Here is a 22,702-nt window from a genome sequence, read left to right as displayed (position 1 = left end):
AAACAAATAAATGCATAATTATGTACAGGGTGTCCCGCGAGGATTTACCCATCGCGATATCTCCTGAAATAATGGAAATATCATAATTTTGATTTTTTAATAAGTTTCACGGGGACAAGAACTACAAATATTTCATGTTTTAAATATATTTTAATGTTTTGGTAAAAAAGTTAAAAAAAATATATTTTTTTATTAAATCGAAGATAGCCACTTGTAGAGTTATTTATTTATTTATTTTTTTTTTGAAAACATTGACGTTTCAACATTTTAATTTCATTAATCTCCTGATTTTTAATATTTTTTCTAGTTTCGAGAAAAACTGTGAATTACACTGAAAGCGTTCGCCGGCCGTACGAGCACGCGGTCCACACGTTTGATACGTCGATACCACTATTCGCAGTTTTTTTTTCCAGACCATTACAATAAATTAAGACATGAAATATTTGTAGTTATTGTCCCTGCGAAACTTATTAAAAAATCAAAATTATGATAACTACATTATTTCAGGGAAATCGCAATGGGTATATCCTCACGAGACACTCTGTGTATAATATATATTATATTAACGTATAATAATATAATGTGGCATATACGGATAGCATATTATACTATACAAGCCGTCGACGTTTTTTTGGGACTGTCGGGGGAAAAAAAAATAATAAAAAAAAAGCCACTTGCCGGGCCTCCCAATTATGATAATTATTGCGGTTCATTTTTTGTTGCCTTTTCCACGTTTTTAAAAGGTAATTTCATGTTTTACGCGCGCGTTTGTTTCCATTGTAATCGCACATCATTAAAATAATCATTCCATTTAATTGTCGTCGCAACGGGGGCGCGCGTCGAGTATAAATTGTTAGATCGCCCATGTATTATAGTCGCTTTCTGAAATCATTGAATTTTTAAAAAAAAAAAATACACGCATTTATCTTGTATAGAATTCGAAGAAAATGAAGAGCTTTTCCGTAATCGCCGTGCCAATCATTTTGGCTTTTTTAGCGATCAACACGTCTGTGAGTATAATATATACGTATTATGTGTTTGACAAGAGATAAATCGTGAAAATTTGCATTTCTGTCGTCGTCGAAATAATAATAAGCAACTAACGTTTTAATCATCTCGATATGTTATGTCGCGCGATCGTACATATTTAATTACTATTATTTGTCCTTGAATGACAAAATGTTGAATCGTAAAACTCATAAAAATATAGGCAAGAACGATCATAATTTTGTCAAATTAGTCGTAAAGTAGAAAAAGTACGTAAAAAAATTTCACTGAAATTGAGAATTCAAATGAAAAATCACGATTTATTTATTTTGTTCTAATATATAATAAAATATTATTCGTATGGACTAAAAACGTTTTACTCTTACCTACGTATGTATATTACTATTTAGACACCGTTGAATCAAAATTTAACAAATTTATTGCAGTGACTTAATCAACGACAAAGTATTCTCTACACTTATTAATCAATAATAATAGTCAAGGCTGGGCGAGTTAATGATATTTTTTAATTTAGTTAAGTTAAGTTAAATTAAGTTAACAGTTCAAAGTTAGTTGAAAATTTTCTATCAATTGAACTAAGTTTAGAGTTAACCAAAATTTAATATTAACTTTTTAACTCAAGTTAAGTTTGCTAAATAAAAAAGTATTTTGTTTTCACATAGGTAAAATTAAAATTTTGTTAGCACACTTATAAGTTATAACTTATAAAATGTGTACCAGCAATTTGTATAGCTACAATAGTTCACATCACGATTTTAATGAAATTCACTTAACTTGTTTAAATGAAAATTAACTCAAATTAATTAAAAGTTAATTCGAAAACTCCTTAATTTAATAATTAAGTTAATAATCATAAAAAAAACTAGTTAAAACTAAGTTAAATTAACTTAACTTTTTAACTTTTAACTTAGTAACGCGTTAATTGCCCAGCCTTGATAATAATACGTTGTTATACAGCACGGTAAACTCCCTAATTTTTCAAACAATAGTTACCTCTAAATATTGCAAACCACAGAACGCTTTGTAAATTTATTATTAATTTAATATTATCTTCAATGCCTACTACTATTATTTTTCTATCTTTTAAATAGTAATTATGCAGTATGTATTTATTTATACATTAATTATATACCTATGTTTAATGTATTTATATATAATGTAGGTATAGCTTAATAAAATATTATGATTTCGAGAAAAGTGAGCGGTGTCAAAAATAAAACAATTGGCCGAGTAATTTTCAGTTTTTTAGATAGCAATTTAGGTAATACACAATTAGCAGAGTTTAATATAAACAATGTTTTCGGTATAAACTTTATTCATTGGTAAAGGATAATTATGTGAGTTGTCATAAGACTAAGAATCATCACTCATCAGATTTAATATTGTATATTCATTACTGTGGATGTTATTTTATATTATAATACATTTATTATAAACCATTATTCTTGGTGTTATAATTTAATTAAATTCGAACTTTGTACAGTTGATTGGAACGGTGGAATGATATTATAATTTATTACGTTTTTTGGCCTTGATGTATAAGCCCTAAATGGGCCCCAATACCTAAGCTTTATCGGGAAGTTAAAATTAAAAAAATGTACACATATTTCTTTGAACAGTGTTTTATAATCATTAACAGTAAATAATAATTTATTATATTTACAAATTTGTATATAAACTATAATATTTAGTTTTATTTTTTTATGAATTTATGTTGGCTCTATAGGTGTATCTGGCTCACCTAAATAACATCTTGATTTGTATTTAAACGTATATGTCTTGTACTTAAGTATTAATTTATTGGTATTGTATAAAAGAGGTTAAAAAATCATATTCTAATGCTTAACCGTTGAAATCAGATCACAGTTAAAAAATTCATTGATAATCTGTTATTGATTTCATAGTAATATGGGAACAGGTAAGGCAATTCCAAATACATTTTAGTAGCCTTTATCTAACTCCATATTAACACTTGTTTTGATAAATGTGTGTTGACGTGACGTGCGTATCGTGTCAAGTGGCATCTGGCTATGTATTTGCTATAGGAAAATTGTAAACAAAATACCCTTTCATAAAAAGACTATAACTATACCTTGCAATACTGCCACAGCACTGTTGATTTTAGAACAAATAAATAATTACGAGTAAAATGCATAATTATCTATCTTATTGCTTATTATATAAACTAAATATATATACAATATTATTGTTGTAATTTTTCAATTATTGACCTATGAAATTCATCGCAATATCTATAATACGTAGTGTGGCAACTATATTTTTTCTAAAAAATTTAATATTTTCGATGTTAGGTAAATGGGCTAACTCATTATACGTAATGCTTTTTAACGGTTTTATAATTATTACGTTTCGTCGATAGTACCTAATATGCTATTAAAATATTAACCGTGTAACGGCGCAACGTGTTATCGGTCTGCGTATTTGTGAAGATAAATCGGTCGACTACATATATATTATTATTAAGTTTCCCTTTTATTCATTTTATTTGTCGATTTTCAGGCGAACGATCCGTTCTTCGGACAAAACAGCTGTGACGTTAAGTATAACCTGCACGAAAAATTAGCTTCGGTGATTAATGACGAAGTAGGCATAGATTTGGTCAATGAATTGCGACAGCACGTAAAGAATGTCTGCTTGGACCCAAAGGCCCACAATGCAATCGTTTCGCTAGCTGACGGGATCATCGACGTGACGACCAACACTAATGTCTCACAAACTCTGGGAAATGTATTCTACTGGGCCAGGAAGATCATGAAGGATCCTAACTTCCGTTCTGTTTGGCACGAGTCTATGAAAGGTGTGAACATGTGCTTTGATAATATCGACGTCACTAACCAGATAACAGAAACGTTATTAAACAATTTAACTTTGTTGTTGAACCATCCCAAATTCGACACCACATTCGAAGCGGTGATCAAAAATCTGTCCAAGGTGATCAACTTCCGCCAGAACATCATGTCCAGAGCTGCAGGTTTGCTTTCCAAACCATCGATGAGACGGTCTAACTCCCGAAACGGCAGGCAATAATTGCAATAGAATTGTGTCCGCTACAACGAAAAAATGCAAATTTAAAAATAATAGCGAAACAAGAACATAAACATAAGAGTAAAATAAAAATAAAAAATAACATTTTTAAATGTTTTCCGTTTATCCTAAGACAAACAATTAATTGTACGTTTGTTCGGGTTATTTGTAACTATTATTGTATATAAAAATTAAATACAATATCCATTTACTGTCAAATGACTGTAATACGAATGATATTATAAGGCAATAAATTACAGTTGAATTTCTCGTTAACCGATATAATTGTACTCACTGAAGATGAAGTTATTACATCGGGGGCGTATTTATGGGGGGAGGGGTGCTGAGGGGGCTTCAGCCCCCCCCCAAATCCAGGAAATATTTATTAACTCTACTTATTATGTCCGATCATATGTAAATTGTAAAAGTTCAATGTCATTAAAAATACCTCAGCCCTTCCCAAAAAAAAAATTTCTAAATACGCCCCCGTATATTACATCATAAATTGGATATTTTGTAGCATTTCGTATGATTATAGGTGTTGGGAAGACACGACAATAGGGAAAATGATGAACGAAAAACCATTGATCACGGAGATTTAGCAGAGTGTTTCGTACATAATTATACAATAAATAACAAAAGTATTATTATATGATGTACAATTATTATTATTTGGACCTCTGCAATAGCAGAAGACGCAATAAGATCGTGTAAGTTGATTTAACGTCATATACCGTCGCGACTAAATCCGATCGTCTGCCAGGACTCTGTTATATTTCTCATCGATATTTCGGTTTCGTATGGTTCTTATCGTGTCTGAGTCGTCGTCCAAAAATATCCATCGCCGTAAATCGGCAACAAATAAAGCGTATCTAGTGAGAGCCAACCCCCGGCCAGTGCACACCAAACGAGACGTGGTAATATGCTGCGGTTAAATCAAAAACGTAATAAATACGTAATAAAATAATAAAATATATCATCGTCGTTCAGATGACGCGTGCTCGTGACGATAGGTATTATATGTTATTGGGAAGGTCGCTAATTTCGCGTATACGTTTCGTTCTGGACCACGGGCGTTATACGAAATACAAATATTATATACATCAGTTATACATCTATATCAATATAATATATGACGATACCTATCACGAGCTGTGTCGTGTATTATCGTTTAAAACATGTTTTCGCGTATAGTACGGTTACAATGGGCACCGTTTATCGGTATTGTAATCGGCGAGAGCGCTTATTTTAATACTCTCAAGTAGGTCGTTGCCGATGGTGTATTGTTATTAAATATGTATATATATATATATATGTTATGCCGTAGGTGCCCATCATCTATTTACAAGAGTATGGCGAACACATGTCGATAATGACGCGGTCGTGTTAATATTGTATTGACATTTGACACGTCGAACGGTGCGATAATAATGACGCTTTGTACAATATGTGCGCGCATTACGTGCACACAGGTATCTGTGTGTAGTCAAAGTCGAATTCGGTGTGCGAAAAAAAAAAAATAACGAGACGGTAAAACAATATTGCGATGATTATTAACGTTTGCTACGAGTTTAAAAAATAATATATTACGATAAACTAATTGTTTTAGCGTGGAATACGTTTCGTATAGTAAACCATTAAACGTACACCATGTCGCATATAGCTAGGTACATACGCGCGTTGTTATTATTGTGTTATTGTTTTAAGGCACATGTCGCCGTCAGTCGTCGTCGCGTTATAATGCACCTTTGGGGCCTGAATAATTATATTTACGTTATTCGACAACAACGAGTATTATACCTACAGGCCCGTGTTAACGCGTGCAGCACTCCTATGCGTACGCGAACACCAATCAATTATCGCCATGTAGTTATTATGTCATAATATAAAATGAACAACAGCGAGAGAATCTCTCGGGGAGATCCCTGCAAACTCTGTCATCGTTTGGTTTTTTTTTTCAGATGGCGAATAGACGGTCTACACCGACCACCGATATTTCATTAACTTTTACTCGTACATTGCGAAACGATATGAATGATGTATATATTAATGCAATATCATCTTAACACATGTCAGAGGTGTACAAAACCGGGGTGTCGTGAAATTATTTCCAATACAAAGCGATACGTACATATTTTTTATAAAGTATACGATTATGTAAGTTCACACCATAGGCGTGCGTAGACCTGAATTTCGGGGGGTGCCTACAATATTTTCGGTCTCTTTTCTTAATTGGGGCCCTTTCTTAACAAGACATGTACGTATTTTAATAAATTATAATGCACAAATAAACATTACTTACATCATATCACATATTAACCAGTAGTATTACTACTATTACTAGTACCAGGTTATATACTATTTCATTAGATAGTTGGATCTAAAATCTATTTTCAAGATAATTGCAATATATTTTAATTATTATTATTACTTTTATAGTCAATAAAATCTATCTGTTATAATCATAATAAGTTTTACCGCACAAATTTAAAATATTATAAGTTGTATTGTTTTTTTTTTTTTTTATCCCAAAACATAATTTTTTACAACATATTTTAGAAAAAACATCATTTTTATTCTAGTAACATTAGTTAAGATACGGACCCATATTTGTGCTATAGGACTTAAATTTTAGGGCCCCAATTACATGTCGGGGGGTGCCCAGGCACACCCGGAGCCTCCCGTGCGCACGCCTATGTGCACACGCGTCACGTGTGAAGTTATAAAATATAAGCATAATGCATAAATAACTACACGGTATACTGATACCACTACATGCATAGGGTACCTTCGGATTTTTAGAAATTATCTCAGAGCGCCGCGGGTCAAAAAAGATCGGAAACCTATGCTCTCCCTTGGTTAATACTGTTAATTTGACGTATATAGTTCCAAGTATATTTTTCCATAGTGAATTAATATTCAGACACGTTTTTATATCATTATTCACAATGTGTACATACTTATTAGTTATTATTTAACATAAATTAAATTGTATGTTATGTTAATCACTTCGGGCCGGTGGTTGCGCACTGCGGAAGGTATAATAATACAAGGATTAGGCGTATAATTATGAAGTGTAGTGTGGGTAGCAGTGCGTTTGTCTGAAAATGTTCACTCAACGCGCCGGCCTGCATATCATAATAACGTTATTATTTAAACATGACGTTTTATAAATTCAAACGCCAAAATATTAATTGAACAATACGTTAAAATATACTAAGTGCACCAAAACTCCGTTCACCGTTCACCCGTCCGTACCAACAAATAAATATTTAATAACGCGTGTGACCGGTGAGTGGTAGCTGTAGGCATCATATTCTAATACGAATAATCGGAAAATCAAGAGTGGTGGCGCGGAGTGTGCTGCGGGACGTCGACGAGTTCTAAGTTTCTCGACCGTTTCGAGTTACCTACTATATAATATATTATAAAGTTAGGTACGTCAGATGGGCACTGCAGTATACAATGCTGTAGAATATACCTTGGATTGTAAAAAACAAAATATGTTATTTGTCGACGGTAATTGTTATTGACACGCGCTTCGTCAGAGAGCACCTTTTTTTTCATACCTACCCATTGTACACTTATCGACATAATAAATATATATATATAAATGTATATTGTGTAATAAACAACTCGCTACTCGTGCCCAAAACGAAAACGAAAACAACATTGATGCGTGCGTGTCAAAATTTGATATTTATATAATATAAATACTTTGTTCTACCGAAAACAGTAAAAAAAATATGACTAAACAAATAACTGAAATAATATGTACCTATACAATGTATTGAATATGCTGTAACAACATCGAACATCAGTAGCAGCGTATATTATAGCCACGTGTCAATTATTCGCACCTTATTTATAGGTATCTATCTATATTATTATTATTACTGTTGTTATTATTATTGTTATAAACTTGATTGACGTCGATACGATTTGTGCTACAGTGTATTATAATATCCTATATGTAAGTATAGGGCTATTTTAAATAAATAATAGTTTCAATTAAACAACTGTACGCAAATATCTGTATGGTTCCTTATACTCAAACTAAAGTATTGAAAATTCGAGAAGATTCAAATTGTGACAAAAACATTACTAAGCCTTTCAAATATAAAAATACATAGGTCGTTTAAATGACATATAGTTAGTTGCGATGTGTACTGAAATCATAAATAATACGTTTTTTATTAATATCATCATATCGATCGAATGCATTTTTCCATACACCAGTTAACTTCCAATTGACGGTTACCGAAAGGACCATAAATAATGACCGCTATTTAGAGGTGGCCGTCCAATAGAGGTGAAAATACATGGCAAAACACTTGATGGGACCAAAAAACCTAACCGCATTACATGGAGGTGACCGTTAATGAAAGTTTTACTGTATTAAGAATTCTACACTGAAATACAGAGTATGAAACGTTCTTGGCAAAAAACCAGAAGGTCCCGGCAATATGATGTGTATCTACTTGTTATAACTCGAAGCGTTTCACCGTTGTCTTTTTAACTATTTGACACTTTTTCTGGGGATTTGATACCGCCCATTTTTGAGGAGTTAAATATAGGCCGTTTTCGTAAATTATACAGATATATTAGGCGTAAATTCGTTACGTGTGAAATAGTAATGATTAGTGCTCATTGTAGTTTGTGTTGTAGTGTATGACTATACAGTGTGAACGAGATTGGGTGTGCATCCGCATCATGACCATGCCCTTGTCACGATCTGTGTTACCAATCTGTGGAAGACAAATATAACATTTTTGACATTTTTCACTAAAAAGATATTTTGTAATTATGCCCATCGTAACAACGAAATAATTAGCAATGCGATAGGAAATCTGAAAACTATTATTATATTTGTCATGAAGTTTATTTAAAGATGATCATCGAACGTTTTTCGATTTCGTAAAGGTAGTAAGTAATTATTAAAAGTAATAACTGTTGTCAGAAAAAAAAAACTGCTTTCAAATTAATAATAAATTAAATGAATTTTGATTTTGTAATTAGCTAGAGTTATATTCTCAAAAATGTTTTCTTTTTTTATTTAAAAAGTAAAAGTTAATAAAATAGAAAAATAATAAGTTATTGAATATAATTTTTTGTACAAGAATCGGGTAAACGAGTATTAAGTAGTGTGAAGTTTATAAAATAATACTTTAGTAGTTTAAAACAGAGAAGTCTATTTTCTATGATAAAAAATATAAAATATACTATAAACTTAACGAAAGGTGTATTTATTTTATTATTTTTATACGCACATAAGTAACGGTAATTGGTAGGTTAAGTTTTTAATTACAGACAGACGTTTCATTTGGACGATATAATTTATGGATAATTTATTCGGTACTAACTCTAAGCAGAAAATGGAAAGTTTATCTTTGTTTAAACGTTTAAAGAAGTATAAAATATCTATGTATTATAATGTTCGAAGTTGTGGATTAATTTTTTGTTGATAAAAATGTATATACAGTGTAATATAATTTAAATTATATTAATAGTTTAATTAAACATTTGTAGTTGTGAGTTTATCGATTTAAAAATGATTACAATCAGTTCCTTATGTCGAAGAGTATATAAATTAAAAAAGAATTTTTTCGTTCTTGTTCATACTGTACCTAATAGAAGCTTAAGTATTAAAATATTCAACAAAAAACAAAAATATATCTAAAATTTAACAATTAATCTAAAGAACATTTTTCAGAACTTTCAAATATTATAAAAATAATTAAATTATTTTATTTTTCAAAAAAAAAAAAAAAAAATGCTAAATCTGGGTAATTTAAAATTCAAATTTTTAGGTGGATAAAAGTGAAATAAAATATAAACGATCTCTTTGATCATGCGATATTAAAATATTACTCTTTAAATATTCGTCTGTCAAAAATGTATCAAAAATTATATCATGGTCCTATTTATAATTATTATTATTCTTTGGCATAAAATCTATGACTTAATGTACGAAGAAAATATATATTGTAAACAAAAAAGTGTATTGTCGAATGGTTATTTGTACCTTTATAATCTGTTTCGGTCTAGTTTTATCCATCTTTGTATTATGTTATACTGACTTGAAAATATTATTTTCTGTAAAATTAAATAATTTAATTTGTATTTCTTATAGAAGTTTAATACTTTAAAATGATCAATAATCTTGCATCTCTATCTTTGCCTCAAGCCTAACTTTTAAAAGATATAGATAATCCAAAAATGTAGAATGTACGACTTGTATATTTGTTTTTTAAATTAAAAATAATCATAAATATATATCTGGTAAGCTATTTAAACATTTTATAAAGTATCATCAATGTGAGATATCTATCTATTTCCAAAATATGCTCAGTAAATGGTAACATTTTAAGAATAGATAAAATAATCAAAGTTATTTTAGAACCCGATTAACTGTTACATAATATGTATCCTGTCACATTTTATTAATATACTAATAATTGTTTATTATTTCCGTCAGTTTATTGGTAAAGACGTTTTATAAAGTTATTTATTATCTACGGAAAAAATAGCCTGAATTACATTTGCCTACAACAGTTTTACAACATGCATTTTAGCGTTGTGTACATAATCAACATTTGTGAATAGCATTGTACACTTGGCCAATACAACTAACTATATAGGTATAAGTATTATACAAAATTAAAAAAAAAAAAAAACAATTTTCATTTAGTAGTTAAGTTAAAGCACAAAAGTTGTTCCAATTAAGCAGTTTGCAACTTGTACAAAGCACCTTTTGAAAAAACAAAATAAATAACATATCCATTACAAGAAAGACCGACAATTATTGTACCTATACAATTGTGCCAGATGTGCGTGTGCGGTATTTATAAATTATGTTGATTTTCGAAAACACTCAAATATACATAACAATATCACCATCGAGTGTACCATAAAGTTTCCGCAACTCGTAAGTGTTTGAATTACGGATCATAACGCTTATGAATTTAATCTCAAGTTTTGAATAAATCAATTACAATCATCATTTATTTAAATTATTGAAATATATTGTGAAGTAAAACATATACAATATACATTATACATATTACAGTACACATTTTGTTAATTTATGTTCTGCTAATTTAAACCACAGAAAAGTATATAATATGATGGTTCTCATTAATCAGCTTAGTACTTCAATGAAGTTCTGTTTACGTAGTACATATATTCTTCTAAAGTAAATAGATTACTTACTAACTTACTATCTAGACATTGTCGGGACTTCGAGTCCACTCTTTGAACAGTAAAATATAGTGAATTAACTATTGAGAAATCAATCGTTACCTATTCTGATCAGAAAATATTATTTTATACAACCAAGCGATATGGTGAGCAATATAATAAATTGCCATTTAATTTTAGTTAATACAAATTTGGACGTTAAATCATGAAAATATAACGCGTGTTTAAAAGAAGACTCTTATATGCGTTAATATTTATTTTCCTTTTTAATAAAAGTTTTTCAACATAATATTATAAAATAAAATTATATATATATATTATAGCCTATATACATAAAAAAAAAAAATCACAAATTAAAACAAAATTAGGACAACAACAATATTATTAAGTTATAATGTTATAACAGTGTTATATAAAGACAATTTTGGTATAAAGCACCGTTGTAATAATTATAAATTTATGTTTTTTTTTTTTTTTTAACTAAAAATAAAATATTTTACTTGAATTATATAATAGTAAAATCTAGAAAGAAAAAATAACTTTAATCTATTATTGTATTTATGTATGTATATATGTATAAATATATTATAAATATATTTGACAATAAAATATAATATAAACATAATATATATAACACCTGTGGCGCAATCACGATTTTTTCATACATATATATATATTATATAAACACACAATAATAGACTAGTGTATTTGTGAAATTATACTATATTATAAATACTATCGTTAAATTAAATTTCAAAAAAATAATTATTAATGTTTTTTAACAATCAATAAACCCGTGTATATGACTGTGGTTTTGTCATAGAAATATAAAACAGAAATATATAGGTATCAATTACCTGTGTAAAGGTTCCCTGTTAGTAAATGTTCGACTTAAAATTGTAATAAAAATACAAGCTGATAACTTTACACAATAAAACGAACTAATCTCTCCGTGTTGTATTATATAATACAACACATTTTGACAATACATACTGTTTTACACGCGGATAATATAACATATTATATAATAACTATGGACGCAGAATGTTGTAAATTTGTTGTTATTCTTAAACGATAATATTACTTTAAGTTATTAGTAAGAACACAGAAGCCAAACGAACAGAAGAAACGTTTCGTGTCGGCACCAACCCTTTAGCGTCTGCGCACATTTTACATAACAACATACATATATCATTAACCTATATTATTAGCAGTTTATAATAATTATCATAATATCATAATATTGTATATTTTATTACATAAAGTATGATAAATCTATATTTTGCCTACACGCTAAAAACTGTATAGTAGTACAAATATTATTATCATATTAACTTCTTACTACTAAGTGTTTTAATACTTTTGTTTAATATTACGCAACGAAAATAAACAATATATATTATAATCGTTTAAAACATGTTATAGCAATAAACGGGCAAACAACATATTAACGCAATTTGTTATAATAATATAATAATTTACAGAAAAAAAAAAAAAAACGTAAACAAGGAAACAAACGGACCTCCCCTCTCTGTCGTATATCGCCCTCGAAACTTGCCGCTACACATTCGGAGTAGCCGGCTAAATTCGAGGAAAAAATAAATAAATATCATTATAATATGCGCAATATGTACATTTTCTATTTCCATCCGTATCTCGTTTGTTCGATTGTTTCGTACGAGGATGGGTAGAGCGAAACGAATGATATGGTCGTCATCTCGCCCTACGCCGGCCGACGTGACACTCGTGGCCATGTTATTATGACCAGCCGCCGGTCAATTTGTGGAACAGCTCCTCGTTCAGCGTTTGGTTCACCTCTTTAGAACGCATCGACAAGAATATGTAACCGCCGATGAATTCGTGTATTACTTTGCAGTCGGCCGATTGGCAGGCGAATATTATGTTGCCCTCTTCGAACTGCACCATCATGTGTTTGACTTCCCAGTTGATGTTCCACGCCTGCGGGGACGGGATAAAACCAGAGGTGGCGTTAAAGAGAGAACAAGTTTTTGTAAAAAAAAAAAACAATTAAACGCACCTTCATCGTGTTATATCTCCATGTTTTTATGTGATCGCCGGTAGCGACGTCCATGCGCATCAATCGGTTGTACGCTATGCCCAGCAGCTCCTCTTTCTTGTGGCCCATGAACTTGACGACGAACAGCGAGATGCCGAACTCGGGTAACGACTGCCACGCTTTGATGTAGTTCATCTTGGCCTCCATCAAAGTCAGGTCCTTGAGGTTGGCGTGAGCTTCGAGTATGCGCTGCTGAACCATCTACACGAAAAATCCAAATTTATTATATTTTCGACAATTTTTTAATGTAAAAATCAAATATGGCCATTCGCTGCTTGTTGAGTTATAAGTAAATTAGTTAATAATCATATGTATTTGACTTTGGCAGAGTTAAGTTAATACGGAATTGTTGAATATTTTTATAATTTGCCACATATGTCGTCACCTACAGTGATTGTGAAACTTTCAAATTTTTAAACAACAATAACTCAACATTACGTTAAAAATGTATTCTAATTTAGCTTATCATTACATACCGTACATGTAGTTGTTTAGGATATTACAAACTTCGACAAAATTATTAAACCAAGGAATACATATATTATAATAATATCTGTTTTTTTTTTTTTTTTGTAGGCATTATGTTTGTATTTGTATAATGAGATTAAACAAAAATCAACCAATTAATCAGTTTTAACTGTAAATGTAGAGATTTTAATTGAACGTATTATTATGCAATTTAGTTGAGAAAGTTAAGTCATTACACTTGAACTAAATAAGTTGTTAAAACTTTAAGGTTACAAAATACATTTTTTTTTTAGTTAATATCCTTTGTTTATAGGTAGTTAATAGATTGTAGGTATTTTTATGACCAATTCTTGAGTGACCACTGACTGTAGTGCTTACTTTTCCCTTGAGTTTTCTGGAAAACCTGTGCGGTATGTAATCCTCGACCGTGATGTCCAACGAAGACGGGCTAATGACGGGCGACTGGATAATCGACGGATGTTGCATCTCGAGGAACGCTTTGATTGATTTGACTTCGGACTCGTAAGAGTGATCGGATAACGGGCGTCCTTTTGCCGCCAGTCTACAAGCAGCCATCCATTTTGCGTACTGTTCTTCCTATATAAGTGTACATTTAAGGTTAATTACAAAAATCAGTTATCATCACACTAAACTAATCTAGTAGCAGTAGCAACTTACGCTATCGCATTTGATACACATCTCGGTCATGCCATCTGAACTGGGCACTTCCAGCTTTATGCCGAACTTGTTCTGAGAAATATTCACGTCTGGTGTCACCTCACATCCCTTCAGACTGACACTGTACACGGGAAGGGCACCGACTTCGGCGTCTTCCGCTGTTTTGTACATCCGCAAATGCAAATCTCGGCATGTGAACCAATACCGTTTAAACGCTTTCAGTGTAAACTTTTTTGGCCTATACGGGAAATCACGAATTAGAATAACATTGGTTTACCGGATTCCATGTCAAACTAGTCCAATTGTACTCACTTCAAAAATCTCAAGTAATCAGACAACTCTGGTGCATGTGTCAAATTGTTGACATTGCTCTGTGGCTGGAACCCTTCAAGCGTAATTTGAAGATCTGACAAAGCAGCATCGATATCGTCGTCTCCACCTGACGTCTCCATAAGCGGTTGTGGTACACTGGCTTTTAGATTTATTTGAACCTGAAATCCAAAAGCAATAATAGATTTATGAGCGCTATTTTATCAAAAGTTTTCAATATGACCAGTGAAAAGTTGTGAAAAACAGTAAAAAGTAAAAAGATTATACTGCACTACGCAGTAGATAATTATGAGGGTACTTAGATATTTATAAGTATTTTAACATATTTTAATCGCGACGTACTTGTAGTGCAGCAAACATTAAAGCTTCCTCTTCGGTACAATCAATTTCACCGCTCAACAAACTCCATTTGGCTTGTTCGTAAATTTGATTTATGCGTACAGAATCTAACCTGGGATTCAAATCATAGAAAGAATAGAACTTGAACCGTAATTTCAACAAGTCATATTCCCTGACGCCTTGTTCCATAATCGAAAGTGACGAATCCAACCACCTGTGTATAGAAAACAAACTTTCTAAGTTACTATCGGCGTTACTATTATATTATATACTTTAGGAATACTACTCACGCCACGTTCATTCTAGCTTTTTCTACCAACGACTTAGGTTTCAAGACTTTGTTTCGCACCTCTTGATTTAGCGAAAGTGGGCTGTTGGCCAAAGACGTATCGAGGGAACCGTTTAACATTTCTAGTGACGTTACGTTGCCGTTCATTTCCGGTTTGCTGTATCCTTTCTTCCAAGTGCCATTTTGCTGCGGAATGAGTAAAGAAAAATCCGTAAAATAAGTACACATTTATCTCGTTTATAGCTTTTTGATCGACTACTTAAAACAATTGGTACTCACAGACACAGGTGAGCTGATCGGCGTAGAATGATGTTTGAGTGGAGCGCATATGAACGGCGAAGACGTCATGTCAAGGCTTCCGGTGGAGCCGGACGGGCTGTGGCTGTTGATGGCGAACGAGTTGGTGTCGGCCGATGGCGTTTGACCGCCGTTGTATTGCATTTCCTTCATGTTGTGCTTCAGATGATACGGTTCCAATGGCTTGCTCAACGACAGCTCTTCTGGGTGTCTGATATCTGATCGCAAAACGAAAAATACATTTTTATAAATAAATTAATGTCCGTTGCACTGCAGCGTGTGCAATCGGTCATTCGGCAGATACTCACTCAGCTCTTTGCATATCTGTATGACGGCGTTGAACGTTTTTATGGAGAAGTCCACGCGCATGTCCACGTACCGGAGGTCCGGCAACTGGATGCGTGCAGTTTTGTGCATTCTGGTGAATTGTAGCTTGGCGTCAGCTTGCACTCCATACTGATCTAACGTCGACCGGGTCCTGGTAAGCCACGAGTTACGGTTTGGCCACCAGAGAGCGTGATCCGACCAGTCCATGGCTATATCTGTGCAGAAAAAAACGAAATCAATTTTATTATTATAGTTTTACAACTTTTTAGTTGGCCTATAAAATATTGTGTTCGTGTTTTTTGCGTGTTTATTTGTAGAACCAATCGGTCAACTATGTGTATGTATATTATATGTAATCAGTCGGCCACCCGGTTACAATATATATGATTTCGTAATTATATATTATAACGTTTACTGCAGTTATTCGCTAATTGAACATTTGTTTAATATATATACATATTTGTATTACATAGGAATATCTATAAACACATATTTTGTAACTCACTTTTACTGGTTACGACACGTATAAATATTTTGTATTTATTATCATATATATATATATATACATATTTATTTATTTATTATTATTGACTTTTGATAGTGTAAAAGCACATACGTATAGTAATTTACGTACGAAATTTATATTATGCATTTTCCTTTTATGGATTGTATTTGAGTTTAGTTATATCACATATACTTATTGCACGGTCTTAGAGTCGAAACAAACGAATTAAATGAACGTCTTGTAAACAATAGGGTTATAAAATAGATTCGTGACTGTATAACTCAATGTCTAATCAATTGTAAACGTTTGAATTTTATACGACGAGATTCTAATAGGAATTAATTTGTTTACGCGCAAATCAATAAACTTATTTAAAAAACGAATTGATCAACGATCAATCGCACGGCGTGTTCAAAACAATGATGTATAGGTAATAAGACGTAATAGTAACGTTTATTCCTATCATCTGCACCGAGGTCATCATTTTTACGATAGGTGAGAATTCAAGATTTTTATTTTTGTACTTAATGACCCATCACATTTATGAGTAATACGCTCCATATGCTTTGAGTCTTCTCGACTAAATTTATCATACGTCGATTGTGTGACTGTCATAAATAGCCCAACATATCGAGCAATACTCATTAAAATGTATTTCATCTCCTTGAAATGTACGCGCGTTAGATTCTTTTCGAGTTGAAGGTACATACCGTTTTGCAGTTAAACGTAATTAAACAAAACTTAATAATAATAATAATACCAAAAAAAAACGAATTTAACATTCTTTTTATTTCTACTCGGAACATCATCATACTCGTTTGATTGAACCGGAAAGACACTTAATTTTAGTACTTTTTTTTCACTTTTATTTGGAACTCGTTCGAAACATTTTTTTTTTTTGCAACTATACTCTTTGCGAATACTCGAGACGCCACGACGTAACTGCCTATAATTATATACGCTTTTATCTGTACATACATATTATATAAATAAACAACATTAACCTAATTAAACGCCGCACATCGCCGCGCGTATAAAACGGTCGCGTCGACTTTCAAACCGATAGACGAAATAATAAATAGGGCAGGTCATGTGGCTTATTTATTTATTTATTTATTTTTTTTTTTTTTTTGTATATACAACCGACGGTTTTACACGGCATAATAATACAGCGTGTACAATATTATATTATTCCCTAGAGTTTGATCAGATGAACGATGCGTTCGCGGATGAGGATGTCTTCGGAAACTTTAAACTACTGTAGTGCTCCACGCACAGCGCCTAAATCTCCGGGCGCACTGTGCGCGACGTCATCGCGGCTATAGGAGAACTCGAGTATTTGCGAACACCACCGGTAACCCGAGAGGAGATCCGTGGTGGCGGTATATAACGAAACGTACTACGCCGGGGATTCGTGCGCTGCGAACTCGGGGGACTGCGGTTCGACATGACGTCCAGACGGTCGTCGGTCGCATTGCGACAACATGTCGTGCGGTTTTGCGGTCTCGTCGTGCCAGACACAGATACTACATAGGTAGTATCTTCGCAGGCGCCGCAGACTGCGCAATGTATGGCGGACCGCAAAAACGACAGCGTACTCGGCTGCAGATGAAAGACACTGCCCCGAAACGGTATCGTGTATAAGGATAACCGCGAGTCATCCGGAAGGGCCGCGCAACACGCCGCGACGGCGATACGACTTGCGTGCGGTGGCGGTCTCGGTGTATATACATATATTTATATTATAATACAATAATTTTATTATGACACGTCTACACTGATATAATAATAATAACAATACGATATATTATTCATAATATACACGTCATCCCCTCATTAGGTCTCGTGTCGTTGTCTCGTACGAAAATAATAATAATAATAATAATAATACGTATTATCGTGTACGCGCGGCGGCGGCTGCGGCGTAGGTAACATTTCGCTTTGGATATATATATATTATATTATATTAAATGAAGGAAAAAAACCTGCCGCGTGACACGGAATAAAATACGTCTTTGGTCCGGCAAGGTTATAATAATAATATTGTATACGCCTTATAACAATTTACACACACATGGTCGCGCGAGGCTGCCGTTGCCGCCGATTTTACCGTAAGCAAACGCCATGTATGGAAACTGAATTCTTCGTGCGGCCGGCCGGACGACCGACCGACCGACCGCCGCCGCCGCCGCGCGACTGTTCGCCGCAGCAGTATACGCGCCGCGGACTTTCTCTGCATGCGTTTCGTCGCGGTGTCGCGCGTCTTCTCCGCCTGCCATCGCAATAATACAGTATATCATTATAATGTCTGTGAATATTCGCCGAATGGCGTGGCTAAAAAACCCAAAACTCCAGTCCGCTATTATATAATATCGTCCGCGTCTATACTGTTCACAGTGGATCATCGCCCTGATTTTCGAATGTTTTCAAATTTTGGTTATTGAAATCCATAGGAAATGCTGAATAAAGTGTCGGGGGGGGGGGGTACTGGGCCGAACCTTCTGGACTTAATATATAAACTATAAATATTCGTCTATATTTATAATTGTCTCTTTAAAATGTGTATGACGTACAATATAGCTGCATATTTTACGCATGTTTCGTGCCGATTTATTTGGTATTTTATTTGACTATATATTAAAAAAGGATTGAACATCACAATGCGCGTATAGCTGATGATTCAGAAAAATCTAACCTATACAAACCGTCTATACATAATATTATATAGACTGCCTGTACATACCTGAATGCGATGACACGTTGGAATGAATAACATCAAAAGTTAGGCGACATAACAAGAACAATCCCGCACGCATGTGGCCTATAATAACGGCAACAACCGTAATAGTCGTATTGAACAGACTATAAGTTGCAAAACGCACTAGACAGCATATTATCATATCTTATTACGTCAGAACACAAACCAAAAGTGTCGCCAAAGTGGAAAGACAACGCGTTTACCTAGGCGGCGTCTGGCGAATCTCAACAATTATATACGAAATTCTACATCTATATAGAACCTCGGATCGAAAAAAGACATTATAAGTACTGATAGCTGTAGAACTGTACAAATCAATTTGGACGCAATGCAAAACTACTGTTAGTTTATATTATATAAACGATCATTGTATAGGTATACAAATAAGTTAAAATCTACTGACGTATTGTATATATGTGCCAGCAGCAGAATCGTATAACATTATTATTATATAGTTTTATACGTATACGAATATTTATTTGTGAATGATGCGCTACAGATGTGCTAGATTTACGTTGGCGTGACCCGGTCGACTCGAAGGCGAGACCCGTAACGTTCTTTGTCCGCACATAACCATAAAAGCGAACTTCCCGCCCTCGGCTTTTGCGCGTCACCAAACCTGTGGGATATCCGAGTACGCCGCAATATCGGCATTAAGCAAAGGTTTCCCGCGGGACGTTATCATCCGGAATATTACATAGGTAATGTATATCGCGATGATTTTTATTTTTTTTCTATCTTCTGCGTTCCGAGGATTTGAACGTGTTATAATAATCGTCATCGACGCGAGAGAGCGCGATCCGGCCAATGGGAAAGCTGCCCGGAGACCGACCTTATATGGGAGTCAATCCGGCGGTTTCGCCGCCGCGTTGTCCTTGCCGGCGTACTATTATTTAATATTATACGATATTATATATTATAAATTGTGATTTTTTTTTTTTTTTTTTTTTTTATTAAATTATAAAGGGAAAAAACCCAACGTACATCATCGTCCTCTCGCGCGGCCACAGCCTTGGTATACTATATAGCTAGCTATACTATTTTATAAATTCAAAAATGTACACGATAATATACATATGGGAAGGTATACATATAGCCGGTATGCCTATACGATATCACATGCAGCCGCGCTATTGCGAAACGCGTTTTATACACGCCGGCCGAGGTTAGGAGGAGTTTTTAAGACGCGTTCGTGGACCTATATATGCCATACGTAATACACTACGTGTATACACGCGGGTATGACGTGCATTATTTATATAGATCGGACGACGACGTGTCGCGCTGCTTCGGCGAAAACCCGTGTACACGATAATAATAACACGAGTAATAATAATCATAATATACGTATATAGGAAATGTAATGATAACGACAGTATAATTTGCCGCCGGCCTTGAACGAATCGTATACGCTATCGGCGATTTACGACCGGAACCGAGTTCGTCATTTCGCCGATTGGTTTACAAATGTAAATGTACGCGGTGGTGTGGACCGACTAACGCACCCCATCGCGGACGACCGTATATTATACGATTGATTCGGCGGTCACGTCGTCCGTAAACAACAGTATATTTTATCGCAGTACGGGGTGTTTCGCGTAAAGCGCGAATGACGGCCGTCCCGTTTCAAAACGGCATATTCGCATGTTATTTAATAGAAAATATAATATCGTCCAGTGCTCCCCCCCCCCCGTCACCACGCGGATGGTTATGAAGAGATCACCACATCCACCCTGCAGGCTAACACACCAACCGAAGGTATTTCTTATAGACTCTTTCTCTCTGCCGATCGGTTCTTTTCTATACACAATAAGAGTCGTTGCGGCAGAGAGGTACTGGAAAAACTATATATATATATATATATAGAGAGAGAGAGAGAGAGAGACCCAAAGCCCCGGAGTTGTGATGATTTCTTGGGCACACCCTGTATACGATCACCGTGAGCCGTTCCGACGTGTTGGGCCGCGGGTACGAGGGACTACCGTCGTGTCGGTCGCGATATATATATATATTATCCGATCGTCAGACTATACGGAGTCCGCGGCGAGGGACGCGCGCAGTATAAATAAACATCATCGCGACTCGCCCGACTGCAGCGGCAGTCCGTGATTCGTCGTACTTGTCTGTGAACGGTGAAAATAAATGAATATAATATATATATATGTATATAGGAATAGTGTCGCACAAAGGTCCGGAAAAGGGATGATAAATATGTGGCGCGCGGGGAGACGTGATAAACTATATACACATGCATATATATATATATAATACGATAATCAACGGAACAGAGCATAATAACACGGACACGCCCCGAAAAACGGGACCGTTTGTGGGTTATATTTTTTACCCGCTCGCGATTTCTTTAAGGGACCGTATAGTATATATAGTCGAACGGATAGACATTATATTATTATTAGACGCGATGTGTGTTATTATGTGTCATTATTGTTAGATACTATTATTATTATTATTATATATATGCGTGTGTACGAGTATATAATATATATAATATTAATAATAATATATAATGGAATATACATATATATATATATAGACCGTTAAATAAAAAAAAACCTCTCGATAATGACACAGTAACGAACAACGATTTTCTTTGCAGTTGCCATGTGCATGCGTCTGTGAACCGCCTCTATATACTGCAGAGGTGCGCACCTATGTGAAGTCGTCATGCTCGCGGTACACTGCTGAACCGGAACGCCGTTGGTTTCAGACCGAATCCCTGCGTTTCCGAAAATGTCAATACGCTCTTAATTATATCGACGCCGTTCGTTTTCGGGCGCTTAGAAAAAAATATAATAATATATAGAAAATTATTGATATAAATAGGTACCCGAACGAGTTTCGTGTTGTGTAATTTCGTTTTCCACTGGTTTTATACGCGATCACAATGGACCACGTAATAACACATACAACATTATAGTATATACCCCCTTATTATATTATATAACGCGCGTAATATACGACTTCGATGCGTAGTCACACGTTCCACTGCGGAACGGGTAGTTATGCCGTACTATATATTATATGAGTATATACGTTTCGTTTGATAAAGTACACGATGCGGTCCAAAAGGTTGAAAACTATTAAAAATTAAGAAAACGAAAAGTGCGTTGGGTTTCGTTCCCGATTCGTATTTCAACTGCCGTCAAGACGAAATATTCGTTGTCGCCGTTATATAATATTATCCTGTATATTATTATGATTATTTATTGCGACAATAACTGCAGCAGTCGTTTTTTTTTTTTTTTTATTATTTTTATTGTTATTATTTATTCCACAGCCGGTAAACACCAATAGCTATCTCGTCTCGGCTCTCCGCCGGCGGTCGCCCGTTGTTTTTTTTTTTTTTTACAGTTTTAGACA

At 33.9% G+C, this 22,702-nt stretch overlaps 2 protein-coding genes across 2 annotated transcripts in view; one reads left to right on the top strand and one right to left on the bottom strand.

The window, feature by feature from the left end:
- Window positions 1-855: 855 nt before the first annotated feature.
- LOC113557026 lies at window positions 856-4,329 on the top strand. The gene is made up of 2 exons (XM_026962300.2): window positions 856-1,010; window positions 3,529-4,329. The coding sequence occupies exons 1-2, from the start codon at window positions 948-950 to the stop codon at window positions 4,054-4,056; spliced, it is 591 nt and encodes a 196-aa protein (XP_026818101.1). The 5' UTR covers window positions 856-947; the 3' UTR covers window positions 4,057-4,329.
- Window positions 4,330-11,878: 7,549 nt separating this feature from the next.
- LOC113558642 (unc-112-related protein-like) overlaps window positions 11,879-22,702 on the bottom strand; it is a 91,655-nt gene continuing 80,831 nt past the window's right edge. The window contains exons 2-10 of the mRNA XM_026964134.2: window positions 16,040-16,273; window positions 15,714-15,949; window positions 15,436-15,620; window positions 15,149-15,359; window positions 14,789-14,967; window positions 14,477-14,714; window positions 14,177-14,395; window positions 13,292-13,531; window positions 11,879-13,212 (exon numbers count right to left, since the gene is read on the bottom strand). Coding sequence (XP_026819935.1) covers window positions 13,012-13,212; window positions 13,292-13,531; window positions 14,177-14,395; window positions 14,477-14,714; window positions 14,789-14,967; window positions 15,149-15,359; window positions 15,436-15,620; window positions 15,714-15,949; window positions 16,040-16,273 — 1,943 coding nt within the window. The 3' untranslated portion in view covers window positions 11,879-13,011. The remainder of the gene's footprint in view (window positions 13,213-13,291; window positions 13,532-14,176; window positions 14,396-14,476; window positions 14,715-14,788; window positions 14,968-15,148; window positions 15,360-15,435; window positions 15,621-15,713; window positions 15,950-16,039; window positions 16,274-22,702) is intronic.

This window comes from Rhopalosiphum maidis, chromosome 3, assembly GCF_003676215.2.
Source record: "Rhopalosiphum maidis isolate BTI-1 chromosome 3, ASM367621v3, whole genome shotgun sequence".
Lineage (NCBI taxonomy): Eukaryota > Metazoa > Arthropoda > Insecta > Hemiptera > Aphididae > Rhopalosiphum > Rhopalosiphum maidis.
This window is presented reverse-complemented; position numbering and strand designations above follow the sequence as displayed.

Excerpts from the sequence above, each read along its gene's own strand:
- LOC113557026 (XM_026962300.2), top strand. The coding sequence starts at position 948 with ATGAAGAGCTTTTCCGTAATCGCCGTGCCAATCATTTTGGCTTTTTTA. Across the intron at positions 1,011-3,528 it reads TTTTAGCGATCAACACGTCT|GCGAACGATCCGTTCTTCGG; the intron begins GTGAGTATAATA and ends GTCGATTTTCAG.